Raw genomic sequence first — 21,499 nt, forward strand, 5'->3', positions numbered from 1 at the left:
TTGTTATAAATGTAGCTCAGGCTAGTGCTGAGAATATTGGTGCATTTTATTTCTAGCAAGATGCCTCCAGCTTCTTACCTGCTGTTGCTACCTGGGTAGTGGTTTAGAAGAAACTGTATTTCTACATTAAACTTTAGACCCTCAGCTATTCTGTGTAAACTGACCAGAGTGCTCCTGATTGAAGTTCCCTTCAGTATAAAGGATTCTACAGAATGCTTTTATAAAAAATAAAATTTACTTTGATTATCTCTACTCCACAAGACCACAAATTTGTTTATAAAACTCAATTAACTTTAATATTAAAAAATAGTTTAGGAAGATCTGATACAGTAATTCAAACAGTAATTGAATCCCAGGTTTATCCTTAAAACATTTATTTTTACAAGTGTAACCTGAAACAAGGAAATTAGTGTTCATGTGGCTTCCATCTTTCAGAGAAAAAAGTCATTATCGTGGCATAAAGAAAATATCCAACGAGGATAATGAATGTGCAGCTCACTGGCCCAATGTTAAACCAGGATGCAGTGAAGTAGATCATCAGCAAAAAAATTAGAGTCCGGTAGCTAGCCAGAAACCTCAGACTGATTCTTGGTCCCCAGTTCTGGCTTGTTCTGTCCTTCACCATGGGACTACACCTGATTTTCTGTATGAGATGCGGCTTGGTAAGATGGTAGCGACAAAGTCTTCCAACAAAGTCTTCTCTGGAGCAAAGCACATCCATCTGATCAGCAAACTGAGGTAAGAAAAGTTTAAACATTAGTATTCAGGGACTGTAGTGACAGGACAAGGGGTAACGGGTTCAAACTTAAACAAGGGAAGTTTAGATTGGATCTAAGGAAGAAATTCTTTACTGAGAGGGTGATGAGGCACTGGAATGGGTTGCCCAGGGAGGTTGTGAATGCTCCATCCTTGGCGGTGTTCAAGGCCAGGTTGGATGAGGCCTTGGGTGACATGGTTTAGTGTGGGGTGTTCCTGCCCATGGCAGGGGGGTTGGAACTAGATGATCTCAAGGTCCTTTCCAACCCTAACTATTCTATGATTCTATTGTAACTATTGCCATAAAATAAGTGTAACTTACTTTGCACTTTTCTTCATTTATAGGAGGGGGGGAAATAATCAAAATGTAATGGAAAATAGTAGAACTGCTTTAGTGCAGACTTGCCTTGTTAGCTATTAAGCCTAGTGGAAGAAAAGGATTTGCTCTTCCTGTTTCAGAAACATTCATTCTGAATGATACACCACTGTTCAAACATCAAGCATAAAGACTACATTTAAGCTGTCATATTACAGGTAGAGAAGCAGGCCTGATACTACAGGGGACTACTAATACAGACCACAATAAAGGAGACAGAGCAGGAACAGATTTTCAGCGTCATATATGTACAAGAACAAATTTGCAATGGAAAACACAAGAGGAGGCAGTGCTGTACTTACCCTTGCATTAAGCACAGAGGATAACCGAAATAGGAGGCGGACGAGAGTGGCATTTTCATAGCTTCGAATGGGCTGAAGCTCAGTATCCCCTTGATACTGCACCTCAAATCTACGTAAGCCATTTATGATCTGGAAATAACAAAATAAACCCCTTATCTTGTAGCTCCCATCTGAAACACCTTTATGCAGACATCTCTCTTAGCCCCAGGATGTAGAAGGACAACTTACTGGTGGTTTTTTTTTTCAAGAACAATCTAGGGTAGCAATATGGAATCTTTCTTTTCTCACCTGGTACCTGCCAAGGGGTGTAAGAATAAGGCCATCCTCACTTTCAATGCAGTCTGGAAGCTGGTTTTTCCCATTCTTGTCTTGAGCCGTCTCACAGTTCTTCATCATCTGAGTCAGTTGGGCTCCATTCAGCTACTCAGGAATAATACAAATACCAAGAACTGCTTAATAGCAGTTCTAATAACTAGTTTATGATTCTATGAATAGCACCTCAATTAGACATTAAAAGAGAATAAAAGTCTCCATATTTCTTGTCTGTGCTCTTCAAATCCAGGAGAGGTGTTCTGTTTTATATGTACCTTACTCCTTGAGAGCTGTCAAATGGCTGTCTTCTCCTAGGTCAATTCTGTATAAGGGAGTGTAGCTGACAGAAATTAATCTGTTCTTTTAAGTTTAACCAAGAACACTGACTACTTCTAGTTCATAGCTGCAGTTATTTATATTCTTATAGCTCTACATTTAGAAGATACTGGACTGTTCTTAAAATTTAAGCCATGCCTTGCCTGTTTGTAAACACGAGAACAGGCACAAGTAAAGAGACAGGTTTGGTCTAAACTATAAAGTCCAGGAGGAGTGTTCACTTGAAACAAAGTAGGCGTCGTATTTAGAAATTCAGAGCATCTAGTTTCATCTGTATTGAAAGGGGTTTTCAAGTGGTCAGGGTAAAGTCAAGCCCAGATGTTTACAACAAAATGTGCTAGCAGGGTGTCTGGATGGCTTTGTTACTCCACAAAGTACAAGACAGACCCAAGTATATTTGAGGGATCCTGACTCTTGTACGCACTGCTACATAGGGAGAGTTTCTAGAAAGATGTTACGTACCTTAAAGATTTGGCACAAGTATTCCAGTGCCTTCTCTAAATATTCATCTGTTTTTTTGATGCTGTCTTGCCCAATTTCATCAAGGTCATTGCCTATGTAGGAACCATTCATCTCAGATTGTGTAAATCTAAACCACGAAAAGAAGGACTGGCTAGCCACTGTCTCTGCAGAATGGTCTGATATGGATTTTGCTGTCTGCTGTGCCTGACAAATTAACTGAGCCAGTTTTAACACCTAAAACAAACAAACAAACAAACTTGTGTGGGACAAAGATAAAGGACCACTAAGCATCAATACATGGATAAAACTTTGAAACCTGGCATTGAGAGCAAACCCACTCTCTTACCTAATACGGACTTGTGTTAAGATTGTTAGCTGCATTTCTATTAGGGCAAAGGTAGTTATTGTGTGCTGCTTAGGTTTTTCAGCTGCCTTTTATTTCCTCCTGCTATTTTTATCTGATAGATACTAATGAATCAAGTGAATCAGAAGTTCACAGTAAGTATGTCTGCGAGGAAATACTAATTTTATATATATATAATATAATACTCATAAATAACAGCAAGCTGTTACATTAACTTCTATTTAGCAGAACAAGTAGGTTTTTACAGCTGTGCTGGATTGAGACCCCTCAGGTTCCAGAAGTTATCATCAGCAAAGTTAAATACACAGCAGGGCAGGGTGTGAATTTTTCCACTCTTCACTTATAATATGGATGCTAAGCACTGAGAAAAATCCTGTCAAAATAGAAAGACAGGTGAAAGTTGTTGCTTACCAAATTCCTGACTTCTGTGCCAAACATCTGTTTATACTGGGAGTCCTGGCCTTCTAGGCTGTAAACATGACTCTTCACCTTGAATGAGGCATCTGCAGTAGCTGGAGGCCATGATGAGAAGAAGGCTCCACCAAATGTGGGAGTCATAAACAATCTGTGTTGACGATGGGAAATAACAAGTTCTGGCTGCAGGAATAACTGTTCCCCTAGATTTTGAGAAAAGGAGTGAAGATGGTTATATAGTACTCCCTGTTGTGCCTGGGAAAAGTCTAGCTACAAAGAATCTTAAGGCTGCTGGACAATTTCCTTTTAGATAAAGAGGCAGTTCTAGGAGGAAAGAGGCCTTAATTACCTTCTTTCATTTAATTATCTCTGCCTACAGCAGAAAATACCAGAACGCATTTAAATGCAGACCATACAGACATTTTCAGCTTTTAAGTTTGTTTTTTGGGGTTTTTTCTTCTTTTTTTCTTTTCAAAGGCACTAGTGTTGTACCACTTCAGACATTGCTACTTCTTGTATCTTGCCTCTCCCAAGTTTACTGTATTTTAATTACCCTGAAGAGCATATTTGAATAGCCGACTAGTTATTTTGCTAAGTATAAATACCTTTAGAGATATAAGAACTTTTAATCCTGAGATAAATAATCAGTGAGACAAGTGGAAAAAAGCCTGACTTCATTGTAGACACCCAATATTGAGTTCTTTATTCTTTAAAAAAGAATCATGAAATGAAATCTAAATGATGGTGATTAGAAAAGAACTGTAGACTTATTAAACCAATACTAAGCAAACATTAGTGAAGACACAGACTTTTGAGTGGCAAAATAGTATGCAAAATGGGAGTAAGTATTCATCTCAGTACTTCTGAGGTAAGATGTAGCCACTGTGAAGAAAGATTGAGACAGGAAAGCATAAGATGTCAAAATATCCATTTACCTTTCAGGATCATTTCAGCTAGATTGGGCTGAGCAAAGACCTTAGCTACTCGGAACACCATGAAAGCATTTTTTGGACTGACCAAGTCTGTTCGAAGAGCTCTGTTCAGAAATCCTGCAAACAGCTTAGTATACATGAGTAGGTTTTCTTGAATGAAAGTAGCCCTGTCAAAGTAAGTACAGGATTTGTGAGTACAGCTATTTAAGTAATTGTTGTTTTGTCTTCTGCCAAAAGAGTCATTAAGTAAATGTTTTATACTGTCTCCAGAAAGATGGTGTATTTGCACCAAGACAAAAGATTAGTCTCAAACCAAAAGCCTGTGTTGTAAGAAATCATCTCTAATCTTGTACAAGAAACTAATTCAGCTTGAAATCCTACCCGAGGTTTGGTTCAGGTTACTCACACCTGCTTTTTTCCTTACCATTTCTCTGACACGCTGTGAGGTAAGTGTTCTGTGCTTTGAGGTGGCTTTTCTGGAGCATACCTCCATGGCTGCAGGTAACTTAACCACATTTCAAGAACCTAAGCAAAATCACACATAAAACCACGTGAGTACCGATACGTTTTTGAAAGACAGAAAGGGGTGAATGTTACCTTAATGACTACTAAAAGTTTTTAGGAATAAAGCTCTCTCTCATAATCTGAGTGTCTTTGAAAAAGAACTGAAAAACTAAGTACATGTTCATTAGGACCAATGTGAATTTTCTATAATACACAAATTACAGCAGTCATGCAGCTGCTACAAAAGAAAGCTTAGTTGGTGGCTACATTTAAGGTGCATTTAACAGCTCTGATAGTGTTCACTGAACCCTTGTTGAACTAAGTAAACAAGATGCTGCATGAGTATCATTTCAGCTCTGCTCTTCTGTGCAGGCATACCCACCACCCTAAGGAAACACATTGGAGTAGCCAAGGATAGATTTGCCATGGCCTCTGCAGTCATTTCTTCTGACATTGTGCCTTGCATGTGTACCTCAAAGACTGCAATACAGCTAACTGTAAATATAGTAAGATGAAGCCTTGTTACATTCTGCATTTTTAAACTTCTACATTAATTACCAAGAGTCACAGTCTGATACATTTCTTTTACTGCTTGCAGGAGGTAATATTTACAATATATATCACAAATTGTATCTTACTGCTTTTGTTTATGACCTACTGTATTACACATTAAGAAATTAGGACCTGTAAGAATGTAACACCTCCTTCTTTTCAATGCCAACAACCTCTAGTAATTATCACTAAGATCTATTTAACTATGTCTCACTGGCACTCTTAACATTAAAAGTATGTGTTATATAAATAATTTAACTGCCCTAACCCCCAAAATGTTTGGAGACCAAGAAATAGCTGCTGAACAGTAATAACTAATTACTAGTTCTGCTGCATACAGACTTAGAAAGAGAAGCAGGTACGTACTGCTCTGAAAGAGGCATCCAGAGGCCAGTGGCCAAAACAGTGCTGCAGAAAGACATAAAGTTTCTGTCGGACAAACCGAGGAATAACAACCCTGAAGGCAGATTCAAAGACAGATGTATAAACATCAGCAAATTTTAAAAGGGTAAAAAACTCAACACACTTCCACAAATGCAAATACAGAAAGCACTGACCCAAACTTGTTCTTTCTTAACTGAAGCTACTTCTGCCTATTGAATTTCAACTCAAATACATGAATATAAAATTCTTCACTAACCTTCTCCAGAATCCTCCAGTAGTATTTTCTTTTCTCTGACTTGTGCCAAGATATAGACTAGTGTAACAGCAAGACATGTCCCCTTAGCCCCCCTTCCAGTGGGTGTGAGAAACAATACATTAGCTCTTACGTACATTTATTAATGTACTTCTGTATTTAGCCATCAAAACAGCCTAATTCAACCTCTCAGTGAAAGCAGAGTTTTTCAGGGAGAAGCTCTATATGCTTCAGAGACAGGCTGCTCATGTACTTACCTTTTAAATTCCTCTAGTGGGCTGGCTGTGTGGGAGTGGGCTGAAGGGGAGAGAGGCTCTGGTTTCAGGCTGTTGCTGAAAGCATGCAGATGTTTCACAAGCAGTCTTACCACTAGCACATGCTCTTCAGTGGGCTTAAATGACTCCTGAATTCAAAGCAAAAGACAGGAAGATAATGAGTATCATATGCTAAATGTCCAGGAGATAACTCAGGAAAACTATATTCTCAGATCAGATACTGAAATGCAAGAATGCTCTCCTCCTTCTAGGTTCTCCACTGTAGTTTGGTGCCACCTGATTTTAGACAGACTTCCTCCCCAGGATAAGCTGCATTAATCTGCCATCAGTTCACTAAGAAACAGTAGCATATTTTTGATAATGTGATTGTAAAAGAAAGCATCCACAGTACTCTAATGTACCGAATTTCAGGCTAGCATTAAAGAACAGAATAACTTGTAGATGTCAACTTACCCTTTTCTGAAAAAAGAGTATCAGTCTTTCCTTGTGGTTATAAGTTCATTGCTGTGGACAGCACAACACATCCTTTGTTTATGCTCTTGTCTGGCTGTATTGAGTTCTCTTCCTATGCTGGTACTTATCTGCCTTATAAGAATAATCTTAGGAAGAGTTAAGGTAGGAATAAGAACTGCTTCAAGTCCTGCATGATCCTGTTGCTCTTAGCGTCTTTATGGGTAGAAGTAGCCTGGGTGGGAGTAGCTCAAGGAGTGATGGTGAGACACAGCAAGTGTATGATATAGCAGGGAGGTGAAAAAGATAAAAACAAGCTAGTTCTGGTTCCCAACACCGGAGCTGGACTGCTGAAGAATCTGGGGTCAAAGTACTAATTCCTTTGCTACTGTAATCTGCTTTAAGAGCAATCCACTACTGAAGGCAAAGTTTAAGACATTATTTGTATCCTACATTTCACAGCTCTCATGTTTATCAGAAGTTGAGAAAAATGTACATGAAACAAAAGTTACAGCTGCAAATATAACAGAAGATGCTGAGAAGTGTATTAGACAATAGCTGGAAGATGTTTTCAGGATGCCAAATGCAGCCATGCTGGAGTAAGATGCAGAATATGACTCTAGGGGACTGGCAGACATTTTTATACAAAAAGCTTCCACTTCTTAAACCCATACAATAGTGTTTCCACTGCTGGTGTGTGTGTGTGTTGTGTGTCCTTTCTCTGCAATATCTGAGGCAAAGCAGATGTGTTTTTACAACCTCGTTAAGATTTTTAATACACTGTAAAATTCACTCCAGGAAAAGATTCAAGGCCTAATAACAGATATAATCATGTAGTACAGCTTTCTAAGACAGAGGATTAACCTGTAACGAAGGCTGGTCTTGTGTTCTTGACAGCTACTGGCAAGTCAGCATGTTTTCTACAGTCCTGAGGAGGGTTTATATGAGAACTCTTGAGAAGTTACTTGGTTCTAGAAGTTTAGGTTGGGATCTCCAAAGGCAACTAAAGAGGCTGAGTACTCTGCTATAGGCCTTGAAAAGGTGTAATTAAAAATTCTAGGCTCCCCCAAAGGTACCTTTTGAATTGACAAGACTTATAAGTACCACTGTTTCAGTACATTGCTTCAGGTGATGCCAGCAGGTTTTCCACTTAGCAATTCTTATAATTTCTTCTTAGCCTGCATCAGCACCATTATGAACATTACTGGTTTAAAAACACTCACAAGTGTTTCTGTTGTAAAACTTTAGCTTACAGGGTGGATGTGTACCATTCTTAACACAGTAATTAGATAAACTTAATAGTAAAAAAAGATTTAAACACTAGTAGTTCCTGTTTCTAAGCAGTACCTTGAGATATCACAGCACTTAAGGGATTAAACAGCAGGAAAATTCTATGTAGTGCTAAAGAGCTTTCAAGTATAACAACAGCTTTATAGTATATATGCTCAGCCCTCCCCTTTCCCAAAATGAAGACCCAATGAATAAAGGGCTGAAGTAGGGAAAGAGGAATCAGCAATCTGTTCCAACAGGAATGTTTTTGCATGCACATTTCCTGAACAATCTGCAAATGTACCACTCGTGTGCTTTTGCAAAACTAGATAGTCAAGTTCACATTGCCACTATAAATTTAGTACTATCCAATGACATCTCACTGGCTAAAACTCTCTACATGTTACCTACCTTAATTTTAGGTGACAGCCATGCAAATTCGGATCTTCTCTTCCATGCTTTCTGCTTAAATGACTAGTGTGTGAGGGCCAGAAATCTGCCATTGGGTGAAGCCAATTTTGATGTCAAAAAATATCAGCATAGCTGATAAGCCTCTTTCTACAGTGCATTATAAGAGGGCATCTCTAAAAATGAGAGTTCACAATTAGTCCTCATAATACGCTAGATTTTTAACTATTTTCTCCATGGCCTTTGCTAATACCTCTCAGTATCTATTTGCATTGAAAACTTAGTAAATCTCAGTGCAGCGTTCTCAGTCAAGATGTAAAACCACACCTTGGCAGAAAGAGCTGCTGTACAGCTAGCACCAATACACTTCGCAGATTATATGATGGAACAAGATTCTTATAAAGGAAACAAAATGAAAAGATGGTAATACTTGGTATGCGTGGAGGGCCTGGTAGCTGGATTGGGCAGGACTACCGTGGTGTTTACTGGAGATACTGAGTCGGTAGTGGAGAACCTCCAGCTGAGACAACAGAAACAAAAAGGAAGGGGGGAAGGGAAGAAAGGAGAGAAGAGAGCAAGAGAAAAAAAAAAAAAAAGAGTGAGAATGAGCCCAAGGAAGAAGGGTGGGGAAAAATGAACATCACAAATACAGTCAGGGACAACAAACCACAGTAAGAACTGCAGCCACAGTATCCTTCTCTCTGGTGTTCAGTACATTGATTCCACAGTATTTCATGCCTTTTATCAACTTGGAAATACAGCTGGGAGCAGGTGTATAGGTACAGCTGTAAGTGGTTGTGGCTCTTTGCTAACCTCACAGCAAATACTGCTAGGGGATATATGGAGCTTTTGCTAAATAAACTCCCCATTTCAGAAGTTAACTGAACTGCAGCAACATGGGTTTACACACAGTTACAGTGTTTTAGTAATAGAGTAAAAGTGTTCAATATTCCGCAAGCTTTTTTAATGCCGTTTTGAAAACTTTGTCATTTCTTCCTGTGCCGCTGGAGAACCACGGTTTGTATATTGGGAAGAAACTCAAATTGATACTTCCTTCTTCCCAGGGGACAGGAAGAAAAAAAGTGTTTCTTTTAAAATAATTTTGACCCTGTCCAGTACATTTCCAGTTCAGAGAAATCCTCTGTCTTCTCTTTCCACTTAAAGGCCAAGTAGGAAGGCTACAGGTCTTATGAATGTCCTCAAAAGAGGAAATTACTTTTACTACCTCTTCTTGGATGAATATGGTAAAGAGTACTTTTTGACAATGCAATGGTGAAGAGGATACTGTAGCTACAGTGACACAAATGTATGAAATTAATGAAAAAACATAAAAAATGTACACTACACAGACCCCAATGACTGTTTTCAGGCATCTAAACTAACTCTCCAGATCACACCTCTGCTGGCTTTGAATAGCCCCTACCCAATGTCCTCTAATGCCAGTTTGGTATCTTTTAATCTCTTAGAGTGGTTACTGCAAGCTCCCCAATAACTCAGACTTGTCTGCTTCATAATCATCTTCCCTGCCACAGGAATCAGCAAGAGCCTGTAGTCTGTTTGGTGTTCCACAAGCAGTGCTGGGGTCTGTGGCACCTGGCATTGGAAGGTCAGGAAGCATTACATGAAGTTTTATCAAAAATGTCTTTTTAAGGGTTCACTGTCATTATAGCAGGAGGGAATAGGAAAAGAGATGCTGCACACTTAGGCTCTGGATCATATGAGAAAGAAAAAGGAAATAGACAATGTAAAAGAATGGGAAAATAGTTTAATTAATGGGAAAACAGTGAAACAGCATAGCAAATAGTGTCACCTCAGGTTTACACCAGACCCTGAAAGAATTCAAAGCAGTAAAGTAGAAAAGAAATAGACCTTCTCAAAAGAAATTATTCATTCCCATTCCACCTCCTTCTACTTGTAAAGAGAAGTAACATGATGATATTGACATGGTTAAGGAAACTCTATCATTCCCTGAGGCACTTCACAGGAAAGTTACATATCTGGGGTCTGGCTTGGCCATCAAAGCAAACAAGTCTGGCTGCTGGATAAAGAAAGTGCAAGTTCTGTGGAACCTCATCTCACCTTCCAAAACAGGTATGTGGCCACTTCAAGACACTGATGCTCAAACAGACTTGAGGGATGAATGGTCACTGATTATCCCTCTTTCCAAATGCACAGAATGCTAAATGGGATCAAGTGAACCTGCTTAATTATTAACAACTTAAACCCTTATGTTAGAATATGCAGAATTGCAAGTTTTGTTTTAATTCCTCATCTGAGGAACTATGAAGCAGACTATTCTCCTTCAGCCCACATTAAGACCAGTCAACAGCTTAGTTTAAGCACCACAGGTCCTGTCCCCAGATGATCTGGAACTCAGATCTCAGTCCTGCAGGAGGGATCCATTTATGTGTATCAATTTATGGATGTCATGGGGAATTCCAGTCCCTTATTCAGATGTTCTAACCCCCCAAAGAGTAAAAACTTCCTTTTTCACATGTTCATGACTACTTCCCATCAAAGACAAAACTAAAATACCATTAGGGAGTTAACAGCCTCAAGCTGTGGCTCAACACACCTTGTGGATCCCGAAGTGATGATTTCAGAGAACTTTCAGCTTTACCTAGTCCCTATTCCACCATAACTTTGATAGTCATTGTCTATAACTGCTGCTCCCTAGTGTTAGAAGAAAGCATCTGAAATACAGAGGGTGAACAGAGGAGAGAAGTTTAAAGCAATCATCATTCTGGCCTAAAAGCACAGTGCTTGATGCACAGAGACTGGACAGACAGACAGACCAAAGGTACTTCAAGCAAAGCCTTTCCATCACAGGTGCATCACAGCCATGCTGCTGGGAGTCCCAAGTGGAGACTTTGCAACATTAGTGACTTTGCATTTTGACCTCAAATTTAAGAACAAAAGACAAAACCCATCACGCTTCAGCTCCCCAGTGTTTTTCCCTAGCAAAATATAAGTAAGTTTGTTATTTTATAGCCTGTGGAGTAAAGGATTAGGATTTCTCAGTTGATCAATTCCCATATTGCTCTTTCAAACAGGAGTAAATCCTGAGTAGCTTTTATATTTCTCCCTCCTTCCATGAAAGTCCCACTGTGACCCAGAGGGAATTCAGAGGATCAACATTTTCTCCTCCAAATTCCCTTTATGTTTATAATGCCTTTGATCTTGGCCTCCCCAACACTTACTTACTTTTTACATGCAGTAGTTTGTTACTGAAGAGGCCACCACAAACTGCTTAAAACAGTGTATTATCTGTGCAAGAGCTTTTTAAGACACGTAGCTACAGAACTACTTCTGACACCATCGTGGTGAAAAGCATATTTTGGAATAGGAAACAACAAAATTGGCTTATTCACTTAACACTGAGGGGCAGTTTTGTAAGATTTCCTTTTTTATTTTGGATTTATGTTAAAAAATGGTTATGGATCTTAGAAATTACTAATTGGTATTTCAGTAACAGTAGTTATCACTGCTGGAAATAAATTTTAGCTATTTTTAGCAGCCACGTTGCCCCATTGAGATTTAATACGATGGTGTTATAGTACCATCTTCCCCATCATTAACAGTTTGACTCTTGGCATTCAGATTGTTGTGACCTTCCTACAAACTCATCTTTCACAAAAAACAAAACACAACTTCTGCAATGAAGGCAAACCTGGATGACACACTCACAACATTCTTCATAACTGGATTAGCAATTTTGACACACTTGTGTAGCTATTCTGGTAAATTATTTCTTTTCTTTGCGCCAATACACCAAAACAATTACCCACACAATACCAGATTTACCCCAATATACGAGGTCAACCATCAGATGACACTCACAAATTAAGTACAAACTATTACCTTGACATGAGGGGACTGCATTTTCTGATACATTTCCAGTGAATAATGATGAAGCCACATTTCAACAAAGATCTGCAAAACAAATATTTTCTCAGCTAGGGAAAGAGAAATAATCCAGGGCTTGTCAGTCACCAACTAAGTATAGGAGAAGACCACACTATATAATTTGAAGACTAAGCTGTACTTTGTAAATAGATAACCACCTATTCAGAGATGTTTCAGGTTATCATGTTAATGCAAATGACTGAGTTGGCACACTGTTAGCACCTGCTAAGCATCAATAATTCAGTTCAGCAACATGGTAGGAACTTGCTTCAGAACCACTGTCAAGATTCTCCTTTCCTTTCCCTTGGTGGTGAATGGAACCAACTTCTCTCTGCTTGACCTTTGTTTAGAGCATAGAATTGATGTAAGATTTAAAACCAAAAAAAAATCACGTTTAGAAACCTTCCTGGAAAAAGAATACTCAAATGTTTGGGATCAGTTGTTAGATATGCAGTCTTAATTAAAAAAAAAGGTGCCTTTCTAAATTACAAGTTAACAGTTTCACAGTTGTTCTTTGTTTCACTAACAGAAAACAACAACTGCACCACTCAATTCCAAAAGCCAAAGCAAAATGGCACAACTATCTTTGATTTAAATGAAGAGGTTCCTCAGTTTGCAGCAAGAAATGTAGGGTGTTTTCTTCCTTAAATCCAACTTACCTGCAGCAGTGTTTCTGATCTCCAGATCTCCTGGGAGGCTGGGTCAGCATTCAGAGAGGGCTGATGAGCAATGTGCCGTTTCAGCAGACTGGTGTGGTGCATGCCATAGGAAGTGAAAGGCACTGCTGGAGACCTTTACAGACAGATGAATGGAAATACTGAAGTCAGTAAGCCTCAGTACAGGGAAATGCATCATTGCTTTTAATCACCGGATTATAAACTGGAAAGCAGTCTTTAAGAAGTAAAACTATAGAGCTGATTGCACAATTTGAACTTCTGCCTTGTGTTACAATTACCAGCCACTTTAAAGAAATACTACATCCCTATTCATACTGCAGTGAATCAGCTTTACAGAGACCCAACGTTATGGGTTTTCCACTCTCCAGTTCAGTTTGATTTCTTTCACTCTGTCTTCCATATTCATAATTTACCTGATCTGAATTTTCCTGGGTACAAGCTAAGGCTCGACAGACCATGGAAACTGCTATTTAAAATGCAGTTACAGAAAATATAATGGCTATTTATTTTTACATTTGTATAAAATCGCTAATATTGATGACATTTTATGAATTTGAGTAGCAAAACTGATTTTGAAAATGTGGATTTTCACACACTCAGCCATTACAAAGCACAAAAGACTATCTGCTTGTACTGGAGAATTTTCACTTCAACTTTGTGAGTTTGGTTTTATGCCATATTCACATAGACACTTAAAACTTTAGTAAGTAGTCAAAAATGTTTCATCTTCTTCCTTCCAGTTGTGGCTAAATAGCTTGATCCATTATCATGCAAAAAGTAACTTGAAATGCAGTCACTCATTATGTAATTTGATTACTAATGTATGTCTTTGCTTTATATATCAGGAAGTTACGAACTAGGAGACCTATGAGCCCTATGAGTCTGCAGCAAACCATGGACATGGTCCCAACGCATCAGTTTCAAAGAACTGTAAAGTAGTTCATAAGAGCATTTAGGAATCAAGGATGGCAACCTCAGAACTGAAACAAAATGACCAACTGCCAAGTTGTGTGGCTTTATAGCAACATTAATGAAAAATGTAAGTTTCCTTAAGTGTTGTCACCAATACCATCTTTACCACATACCATACGTATTTGAAGATAGTAAAAATTACTGTCAAGTACAATCAGATCTGTCCTACTCCAGTTGCAGTGCACAAAACACAACTGGAGTGGATGAACTGATTAATTTTTGTTGCTTGTACATGCCTTTTCTGCTCCAATAATCGCTACTTTTCAGACTTCCAAGTGAAACCTTTATGGTAAAATTAAGTGAACATAAATATATTTAATGTTTGTAGTTACGTAAGTACATACAGATCATAAAGAGCAGAGGTGTTTCCTGTATTCTGTAAGCACTGTTCCCACAGTTTGCCTCTGGCACTGTAGTCATTACCTGGGAGTTGGGGAAGGGATGGCTCCCCCAGGATTTAGAGGAGGTGGAGGAAGGACACTTCCTTCTGTGGGTAGGAAACACTTCAGGTATGTGTCCACCAGTATGAAATAAGCACTGTTGGAAGGGCTCACATGATGAGTGACAGATGTGCTCTGAAACAGACACACAGGATACACCTGGAGTTATATACTCTTACCTAAAGTCACTGCTGGGGCATGTCTGCTATGCAGCCAGACCCATTTAGTATAAATAAGCAGAAGCTCTATGGCCCTATATAGAAGGCTATAAAGAGTGAACTGACAACAAAGATACCTTGGAGCAAAGGTAACTAACTTTAAGAGAACTGTTGCTGTAGTAGTGAATGTAACCAAGTATGAGAAAAGCAGTGTCATATAGCACAGGTAACAACAGCAAAAGGAACCGAACACCATAGTACAGAGCGGTGATTACATAGAGGCATAGGAAACCCATCTGGCATACACTGCCTACTCCATGTTGGTGTATTGTTGGACAGTCTGCTTACTGGTATATCTAAGGTGGGTATTTTGTTTATTATCCAGTCTCCATCAGCAACTGAACCAAAGCAATAACAAATTGTAATAGCACACACAAAGCCACTGTTAATTTAGCTTGACTGCATCTTAGCAGGCTCTTAAAGCATTGTGAAGAAAGACTAATACTATTTTAAAGGAAAAATTGTGAAAGGTACTTACCTTCTGTGTAATCAAACTAATTGCAAAGTAAAACATATAATATTCAAATGGATCTGGAAGAACAGTCAAGGATCAGATAATAAAAACCAGGTACAGCTGGGGGTGCTAACTAGACATTAAGTTTTTATTTTGTCAAAGCTCGCTTAACAGCAAATTCAGCTTTGCTTTCCAACTGACTCAAACGCTGAGGTTTTCTCTATGTGGCAAGGTGTGTTTGCATTACTCTTAGCACATTTGACTGTCTCAGACTTAAACCAGTGCAGCTGCAACTAGAGTGCTTGCAACAACTGCGCCAGCTGCCAAGTTAACATGCTCTTCTTCTATCGTATTAAGGAAACTATGAGTAGTTACGAAAACAAGAACTGTGAAATACAGGCTCTACTGAAAAGCACTGGGAATTTTGTTGTTGACTTGAATAGAGCCAGAAATTCCCCCCAAGGGTTTATAAGAGGAGGACAAATTTATTTTTCATTGGAATCTAAACACTTCTAATCAGCCCAAACCCTTTAGCATGACTGTGACTTACCATGGACACAAATACACAACAGAAACGCTCGTAATATCTCAGGTTTAGATACTTAAAAGGAATTAAATATCCAACTATTAAAAGGATACTAAGAGCCAAATTCAAACCTAAACCACCAGATGAAGGAAACTGGACTTTGTTGTGGTATAAAGAGCATTCAGGTAGAACTTGCTCTTGTATTGAAGCCTTCACGGGGCCCTGAAAGACAGAGTGATGAATTATTAATGTGGCTACTCAGCATATTTGTGGAGTATGTTTTCAGATAGCAAAGTTCTGCTGCATTCCAGCATTCTGGGATGCTTTCTACATTCAGCTCTATGAGATTTTACTACATTGCAGTAGTTCCTTGTACAGATGCATGCTCTTCAGAAAACTGCCAACTTTCTCACAGAAAGTAAGTATCAGGTTGGACTGGGAGCAGTAGAAGACTGCTGTTTGCCTGTTGCTGATTGTTTTGTTAAGGCAAATGAGCTGTAGACCAGCAATTACTATATGCTTGAATGATATTTCCTTTTGTTAAAGACTGTAGAGCTATCTGAATTGATAGCTTTACAGGTATCAGTTGTTACGAGATAGCTCATAGCAACTGAAGAAACATAGTGAAACAAACCTGCAGATAAGTATCTTTGTTTGAAAGGTCATACTTCGTATCTAGGATTCATACAAAGGATATGAATTAGTCTTCAAGTACATGGGCACAAAGCACAGCCAGGGAAGGCACTGCTCTGTGACAAGCCTGGAAAACTATTTTCTGTCCCGCAAGTGAGGCATCCCTGCCCATGGCAGGGGGATTGGAACTTGATGATTTTAAGGTCCTTTCCAACCCTAATTATTCTATGATTCTATAAAGTATTGGTAACAATGACCAAGCTGGGGACAGAATAAGAATCACAATGCAGCTTTCCTGGCCAAGAAGCACAAATATCAGCTGCTGGCAACCCCATCTCCTACAAAGTTCTTCCTCCAGCAACTGTTTTAGAGAAATGGGTGTGCTCCAAAACTGGAGCACTGAGAATATACCTTGGCCTGTACTGAGCCATATGTATACAGTGTGTGCAAAGTTCCAACAACTGCATCAACAACTACATTCTCGTCTTACAAATTTTTCAGTTACTCACTGGAAGATACGAGACTGGGAAATCATATCTATATTCTTCTATTTGGAGTTTATACACCAGCTTCATCATTGGTCCACTGCAAACGAGCATCAGAAAGAAAACCCATGGTAAGTACCCTCTCCTGTCTCACTTTTATGAACTTATGTTTGCACAACAGAAAAAGGTCAAACACTGGTTGGTTGTTCACCACACATTTTTTAATCTGTGTTGAAATGAGTTTACCTGGGATCCAGGAAATCCAAAGCCACAGAATATTCTGTAGGATTTGTTCTTCCTTGCAAACAGAGAAGATTCCAGCCTATAATGATGCCATCCAGGCTACCAAAAATGCTTTCCACCAGCCATGGGAAGATACCATGTAGTTCCTTTAGGGAAGAGACACAAATAACTAACACGTGCAACTCCTCACTGGAATAATCTCTACTGCATGTCCTGGAATGCACAAAGATGCTGCCTGCCACCTATCCATGACCATTACCATATTATCACTGGGCAGTGCTTCCATTCAAAAGAATGTGTTATAATATGGCAATTACAGGAAGTCAATCCTGATTTCTGATCCTACTGAAGGTGCAATGATACTCATCAGCATCTATTCAATTACTTGTCACACTTTAAAAACTAGTCTCATGAACTGAGGCTGAAAGGTGTTAATGAAGTGCAGTCAACCGAAACCATTTTAAGTGCTTACAAAAGGGTTTTAGCTCTTTGGGAAAACATTGGATTCCCACTGTTTCACTTGAGACCCTCTAAACTCTTGAGAAGAGAAACAGGAACAAAGAAAATAACAATGAGAAGAAAGCAAATCCCCCTGGAACAGGCCGGGCACAGTTTCTGACAGGGCAGCAACTGCTCACCTTGGCGGGAAGCTCCTCAATGACCGTCTTCAGCTCGTGGCACCTCTGAGCAAACGGTTTGTTTACACAATCTGCCTTCAACGTGGCCTGTCACAAATCAGAACGGAAATGGGCAAGGGCAGTATTTATCACGGCCGTGATGCAAACATCCCCCGATTACACCGCTCCTCCCGTACCACGTTTCTGCTGACAGGGCTGAAGTCAGGCTGACCGCGTAACCTCACGGGCCGGTAACAAAGCTAACACCGCAAGTCCAACCGGGACGCCCCACGCCGCTCCCGCTCGGCCACCCCGGCGCCCGCCCGCCCGCCCTCCCTCCGCTCTGCACCCACCAGCAGGAAGCTGGGCTGCTGCAGGTGCGGGCCGGCCATGCCGCCTGCTTCCGGGCCGCGCCGCAGGAACAGCCGGTAACGCTTCCCGCAGGACCACGGCGCGGGCTCCCCCCCGTGCTCGGCGCAGCCTTTCTGCGTCATCATATTCGCCCGGCGCCCCGCGTGACGCCACTCCCTGCGGCCAGCGCGCCTGGCGGGAGGGAGAGTGCGCTGTTGTTATAGTGACGGGCCCAGAGCCCGCAAAATGGCGGCGCTGAGGGAAGAGCCTGCCCGGCCGGCCTGGGCCAGGGCCCGTGTGGCTTTAGACCCTTCCCCACCGATGGTAGGGACTTGGGGGAGCAATTGAGATAAAATTTGAGATCATCCATGGAGGGCTGTTAAATACAAACAGCATCGCAAGACAACAGGGACCGCAGTCAGGCAAGCAGGTCGGGGTATGGGGATGGTGAAGCTGAAGCCATCTTTTGGCCAGTATTTGGAGAGAATTCCAGTCAGAGGTCTAGAAAACAGTAGTTAATTTTATAAAATAATCAACACCATTAAACATGGTTACAGAAAATAATCCTGCTCAGACAAGTTTGGTTTGGTTTGTGAACCACATTTATAGGTTTTGTCAGGAAGGATGAGTGTGTAAATGTAGATTTTCATTATAAATTTTATTGGTTTGTGCAAGGAGATGCAGGAAAAGTTGAGTAAAATGTCTGGTTTAGGTTGTGCAGGAAGTAAAATGTGGCCTTGTACTCCACTGCTGCCATTAAGATTGAAACAAAGCGTAAAACATTCTGTTGGAGAGAACAACGAAAGAATTCCTTTTGTAACATCAGCTCTGATCCTGCAAGGTGACTTTATTTATCCAGTATAACAGGATTGTTTGCCATTGTAAAATGATTCACTATTTACATAAACATTTACAGGATCAGGATTAAAATTGGTGCATTTTTTTCTTAGTATTGACAAGTGCTTCCACCGCAATCTGCCTGTCCCAAACTGGAGTTTAAAACTGCTTTTTGATCTTGGTGGTGAATAAGTGGAAGGAAGGCAGCAGCTCCAGTGGCAGTAGAACAATCCAGTTCCTGCTTGCTAAAAGGACAAATTAAGAGCTTTCCAGACAGCCCCATTTGGAATTCAGCCAGGCAATTGATTTGCTCTTCCTTTTTATATTACATACGGGGTTTTTTGGTGTTTTTGTTGGTTTGGGTATTTTTTTTAACAGTTATGCAGTGTTTTGAACGTAGCAAGCTGGTAACAGCTGACAGAGGAGTTCTTTGACACGTACAAAAGTGTGGTTGAATTATTTGAGCTGTGTTTGCTATGAGGTACATGTGTACACGTGTCCTGGCTGGGATTGCTGGCCACGCTTTGAAAGTCCATTTGCACATGGAGAATGTCTGTGGCTCCCTGAAGGATCGGTTCCTCCTGCAGGGGGGGATATAGAGCTATGTTAGCTCCAGCAAAAGCTGTTTGGACCTGATGGCAGGGCGTTTGCGATGTGTTCGTTTAGCCATGAGAGTTATGGGTATGATTGCTAGAAGTTAAGGAAACAGTTGATAAAAAAAACCCAACAAGAAGTAAATGATTGGAGGAATAAGAGGAAACAAAACAATGGGGGTGCTTGCTAGGGAGGCTCAGGAGCACTTAGGCAAGTTAATAAAAAAGCTGCATGGGAGAAATGTATGAAATTATTTTAAGAACTAGGGAAACTACTGAGGAGAACTGTGGAATTGACAGTCTATTTGTATTTATGTTCTGGAGCCTACTGAAGTCAATTATAAGGTCCATTATCACTCTCACACACAGCATTTTCAAATGTATATACTAGGATTATATATGCATTTTTCGCGTTTTGCAGGGGCCCAGAAAAGCTGTGTCACCTGCTGATATGCCACTTACCTAGTTTTCCTGTTTTTCTTTACCTAAACTGTAGCTGGTTTTAAGCCATAGCAACAAGAAGAACTTTTTTGTTTTGTTGGTATGTTTTTCCTGAGAGAAATATTCCTGAGATATTTGGAGGTTGAACTGTTTTCTGAAAGTATTAATTCCATTTAGTGATCTGCTTTGGTGCATGCTTGGTGTTTTTAGCATTCATTGTGCAAGAGATTTCTGTTAGGCTGTTACACAGCCTTGTACTTTGGCCATGCTAACTCTTCTCCTAGTTTGCTTCAAAGGTAAGCCAGCGTTTGGTCACCTAAGTGTAATCACTACAGCATTACAGTTTCAATTAAACTCTGCATAGGTAATTAAGTTTATACAATTGCCATAAAGCTTAATGACTCAGTAGAGCACAAGCAATTTGTGCATAGTAGAGTAAGCTAGTACAACACTCTCTACTAGAAAATCCACTAGAAAAAGAGACTCTAAATCCTCTGATGGCAGCTTGCACTGTTACTGATGCTCAAGTTAAACATTGGGATATGTAAGAAACCAGACTTGTGTGGTTATGGTTCTTGCAATGCTGTCTCTGGAACTCATGCAGCCTTTTTTTCTGAAAACAGTACTAAACCTTTGAATTAAAGCTCATGGGGCCTCCATTGCATTTTATAGACCTCAGTGGGAAGTTGGGGTACAGAAGGAGTTACATCAGCACTTTAATGGTTTACACACTTTACAATGAAGCAGTGTTTGTAGCGAAAGGTGCCGTGTTTTATAAATCCAGTGGATATCAGAGGGAGAAACAGAGGAGCTTTTGGGCACTGGGGCTTCTCTTGGAGTCTGTCTTAGATGCAGCAAATGACAGGTCCAAGCTGGGACAAATTATTGTAACTTTAACTTGATTATGTTAATCAATGAACAATTTATCTGTTAATCAGTGAAGCAATTTATCTTTTTCTGAGAGAAAAAGATAAACTAGAAATAATCTAATTTAAAGAAACAGCACAGGCTTCTGATAAATTAGACCTTTTTGCTTGTGCAGGATTAATTTAATCTCTTCATGTTAGGGCAGGTTAAGAGTATCATAACAGTGAAGAGCTCTGTCGAATGTTTTCACTGAAGAATTGTTTGGGTGTTGATGTGTCAGGGATGGATGAAATGATTAGAAAACATACAATATGTTCAGCTGTGATGGGGGCAAAACCAGACAACCAGTTAATGTGAATTCAACTGGAACAGAGCCTGGAGTTGTATAGTGCCTTTATTTCTCCATATAAGGGAGGAGAAAAGGGGAATTTTCAGAACTGTGGCAATGTTTCTGGTCGTAGAATCATGGAATAGGTCCAGCTGAAGCTGTTCAGCTCATGCAGACATCAACATTATACTGTCTCAAACATGCACAGACCTGCTAAGGCCGTAAGCCAAAGTTTCGCATGGATAAAGATGAGACTTCCTTTGTAGTCTGAGAAAACACTAACACTCATATGTAAGGCCTGTGTTCTCAATAAAACTTTAGCAGGCTCTCAAGGTATGTTTAACCCTTGCAGGGCAGTGTATCCACATCTCTTCCTACTTACAGTGTATAGCTATTGGAGCAGTCTGTTGTACATTGAATTTATTTAGCCAGGACAAACTATTTAAATATTAAACTTCTCTCTCAGGCATTTATTATAAATAAATACATGCCTAGTAGCAGGATCTGTCAAAAAACTATAGGCAGGACTTTCTATGGATTCCTCTTTGGATTATAGAATTTC

The 21,499-nt window shown here is 39.9% G+C and overlaps 2 protein-coding genes across 3 annotated transcripts in view; one reads left to right on the forward strand and one right to left on the reverse strand.

Moving 5' to 3' along the window:
• MED15 (mediator complex subunit 15) overlaps nucleotides 1–564 on the forward strand; it is a 33,402-nt gene extending 32,838 nt beyond the window's left edge. The window contains exon 19 of one of the 2 annotated variants that reach the window (XR_013957908.1): nucleotides 436–564. The gene's annotated coding sequence lies outside the window, so the exon portion shown is untranslated. The remainder of the gene's footprint in view (nucleotides 1–435) is intronic. The other variant, XR_013957909.1, reaches the window with a different exon arrangement.
• Nucleotides 407–18,002, reverse strand: SMPD4 (sphingomyelin phosphodiesterase 4; the record flags this gene model as incomplete). Its single annotated transcript, XM_080628292.1, has 19 exons — nucleotides 17,874–18,002; nucleotides 17,542–17,628; nucleotides 16,907–17,049; nucleotides 16,685–16,760; nucleotides 15,656–15,764; nucleotides 15,041–15,093; nucleotides 14,328–14,479; nucleotides 12,915–13,047; nucleotides 12,211–12,282; nucleotides 8,780–8,869; nucleotides 6,205–6,350; nucleotides 5,677–5,767; nucleotides 4,679–4,779; nucleotides 4,258–4,421; nucleotides 3,320–3,525; nucleotides 2,545–2,778; nucleotides 1,723–1,854; nucleotides 1,435–1,563; nucleotides 407–733 (listed from the first exon to the last, which is right to left on the reverse strand). The coding sequence occupies exons 1-19, from the start codon at nucleotides 17,910–17,912 to the stop codon at nucleotides 407–409; spliced, it is 2,484 nt and encodes an 827-aa protein (XP_080484418.1). The 5' UTR covers nucleotides 17,913–18,002.
• Nucleotides 18,003–21,499: the final 3,497 nt, after the last annotated feature.

Source organism: Psittacula echo, assembly GCF_963264785.1.
Source record: "Psittacula echo genome assembly, chromosome: 13".
Classification (NCBI taxonomy): Eukaryota; Metazoa; Chordata; class Aves; order Psittaciformes; family Psittacidae; genus Psittacula; species Psittacula echo.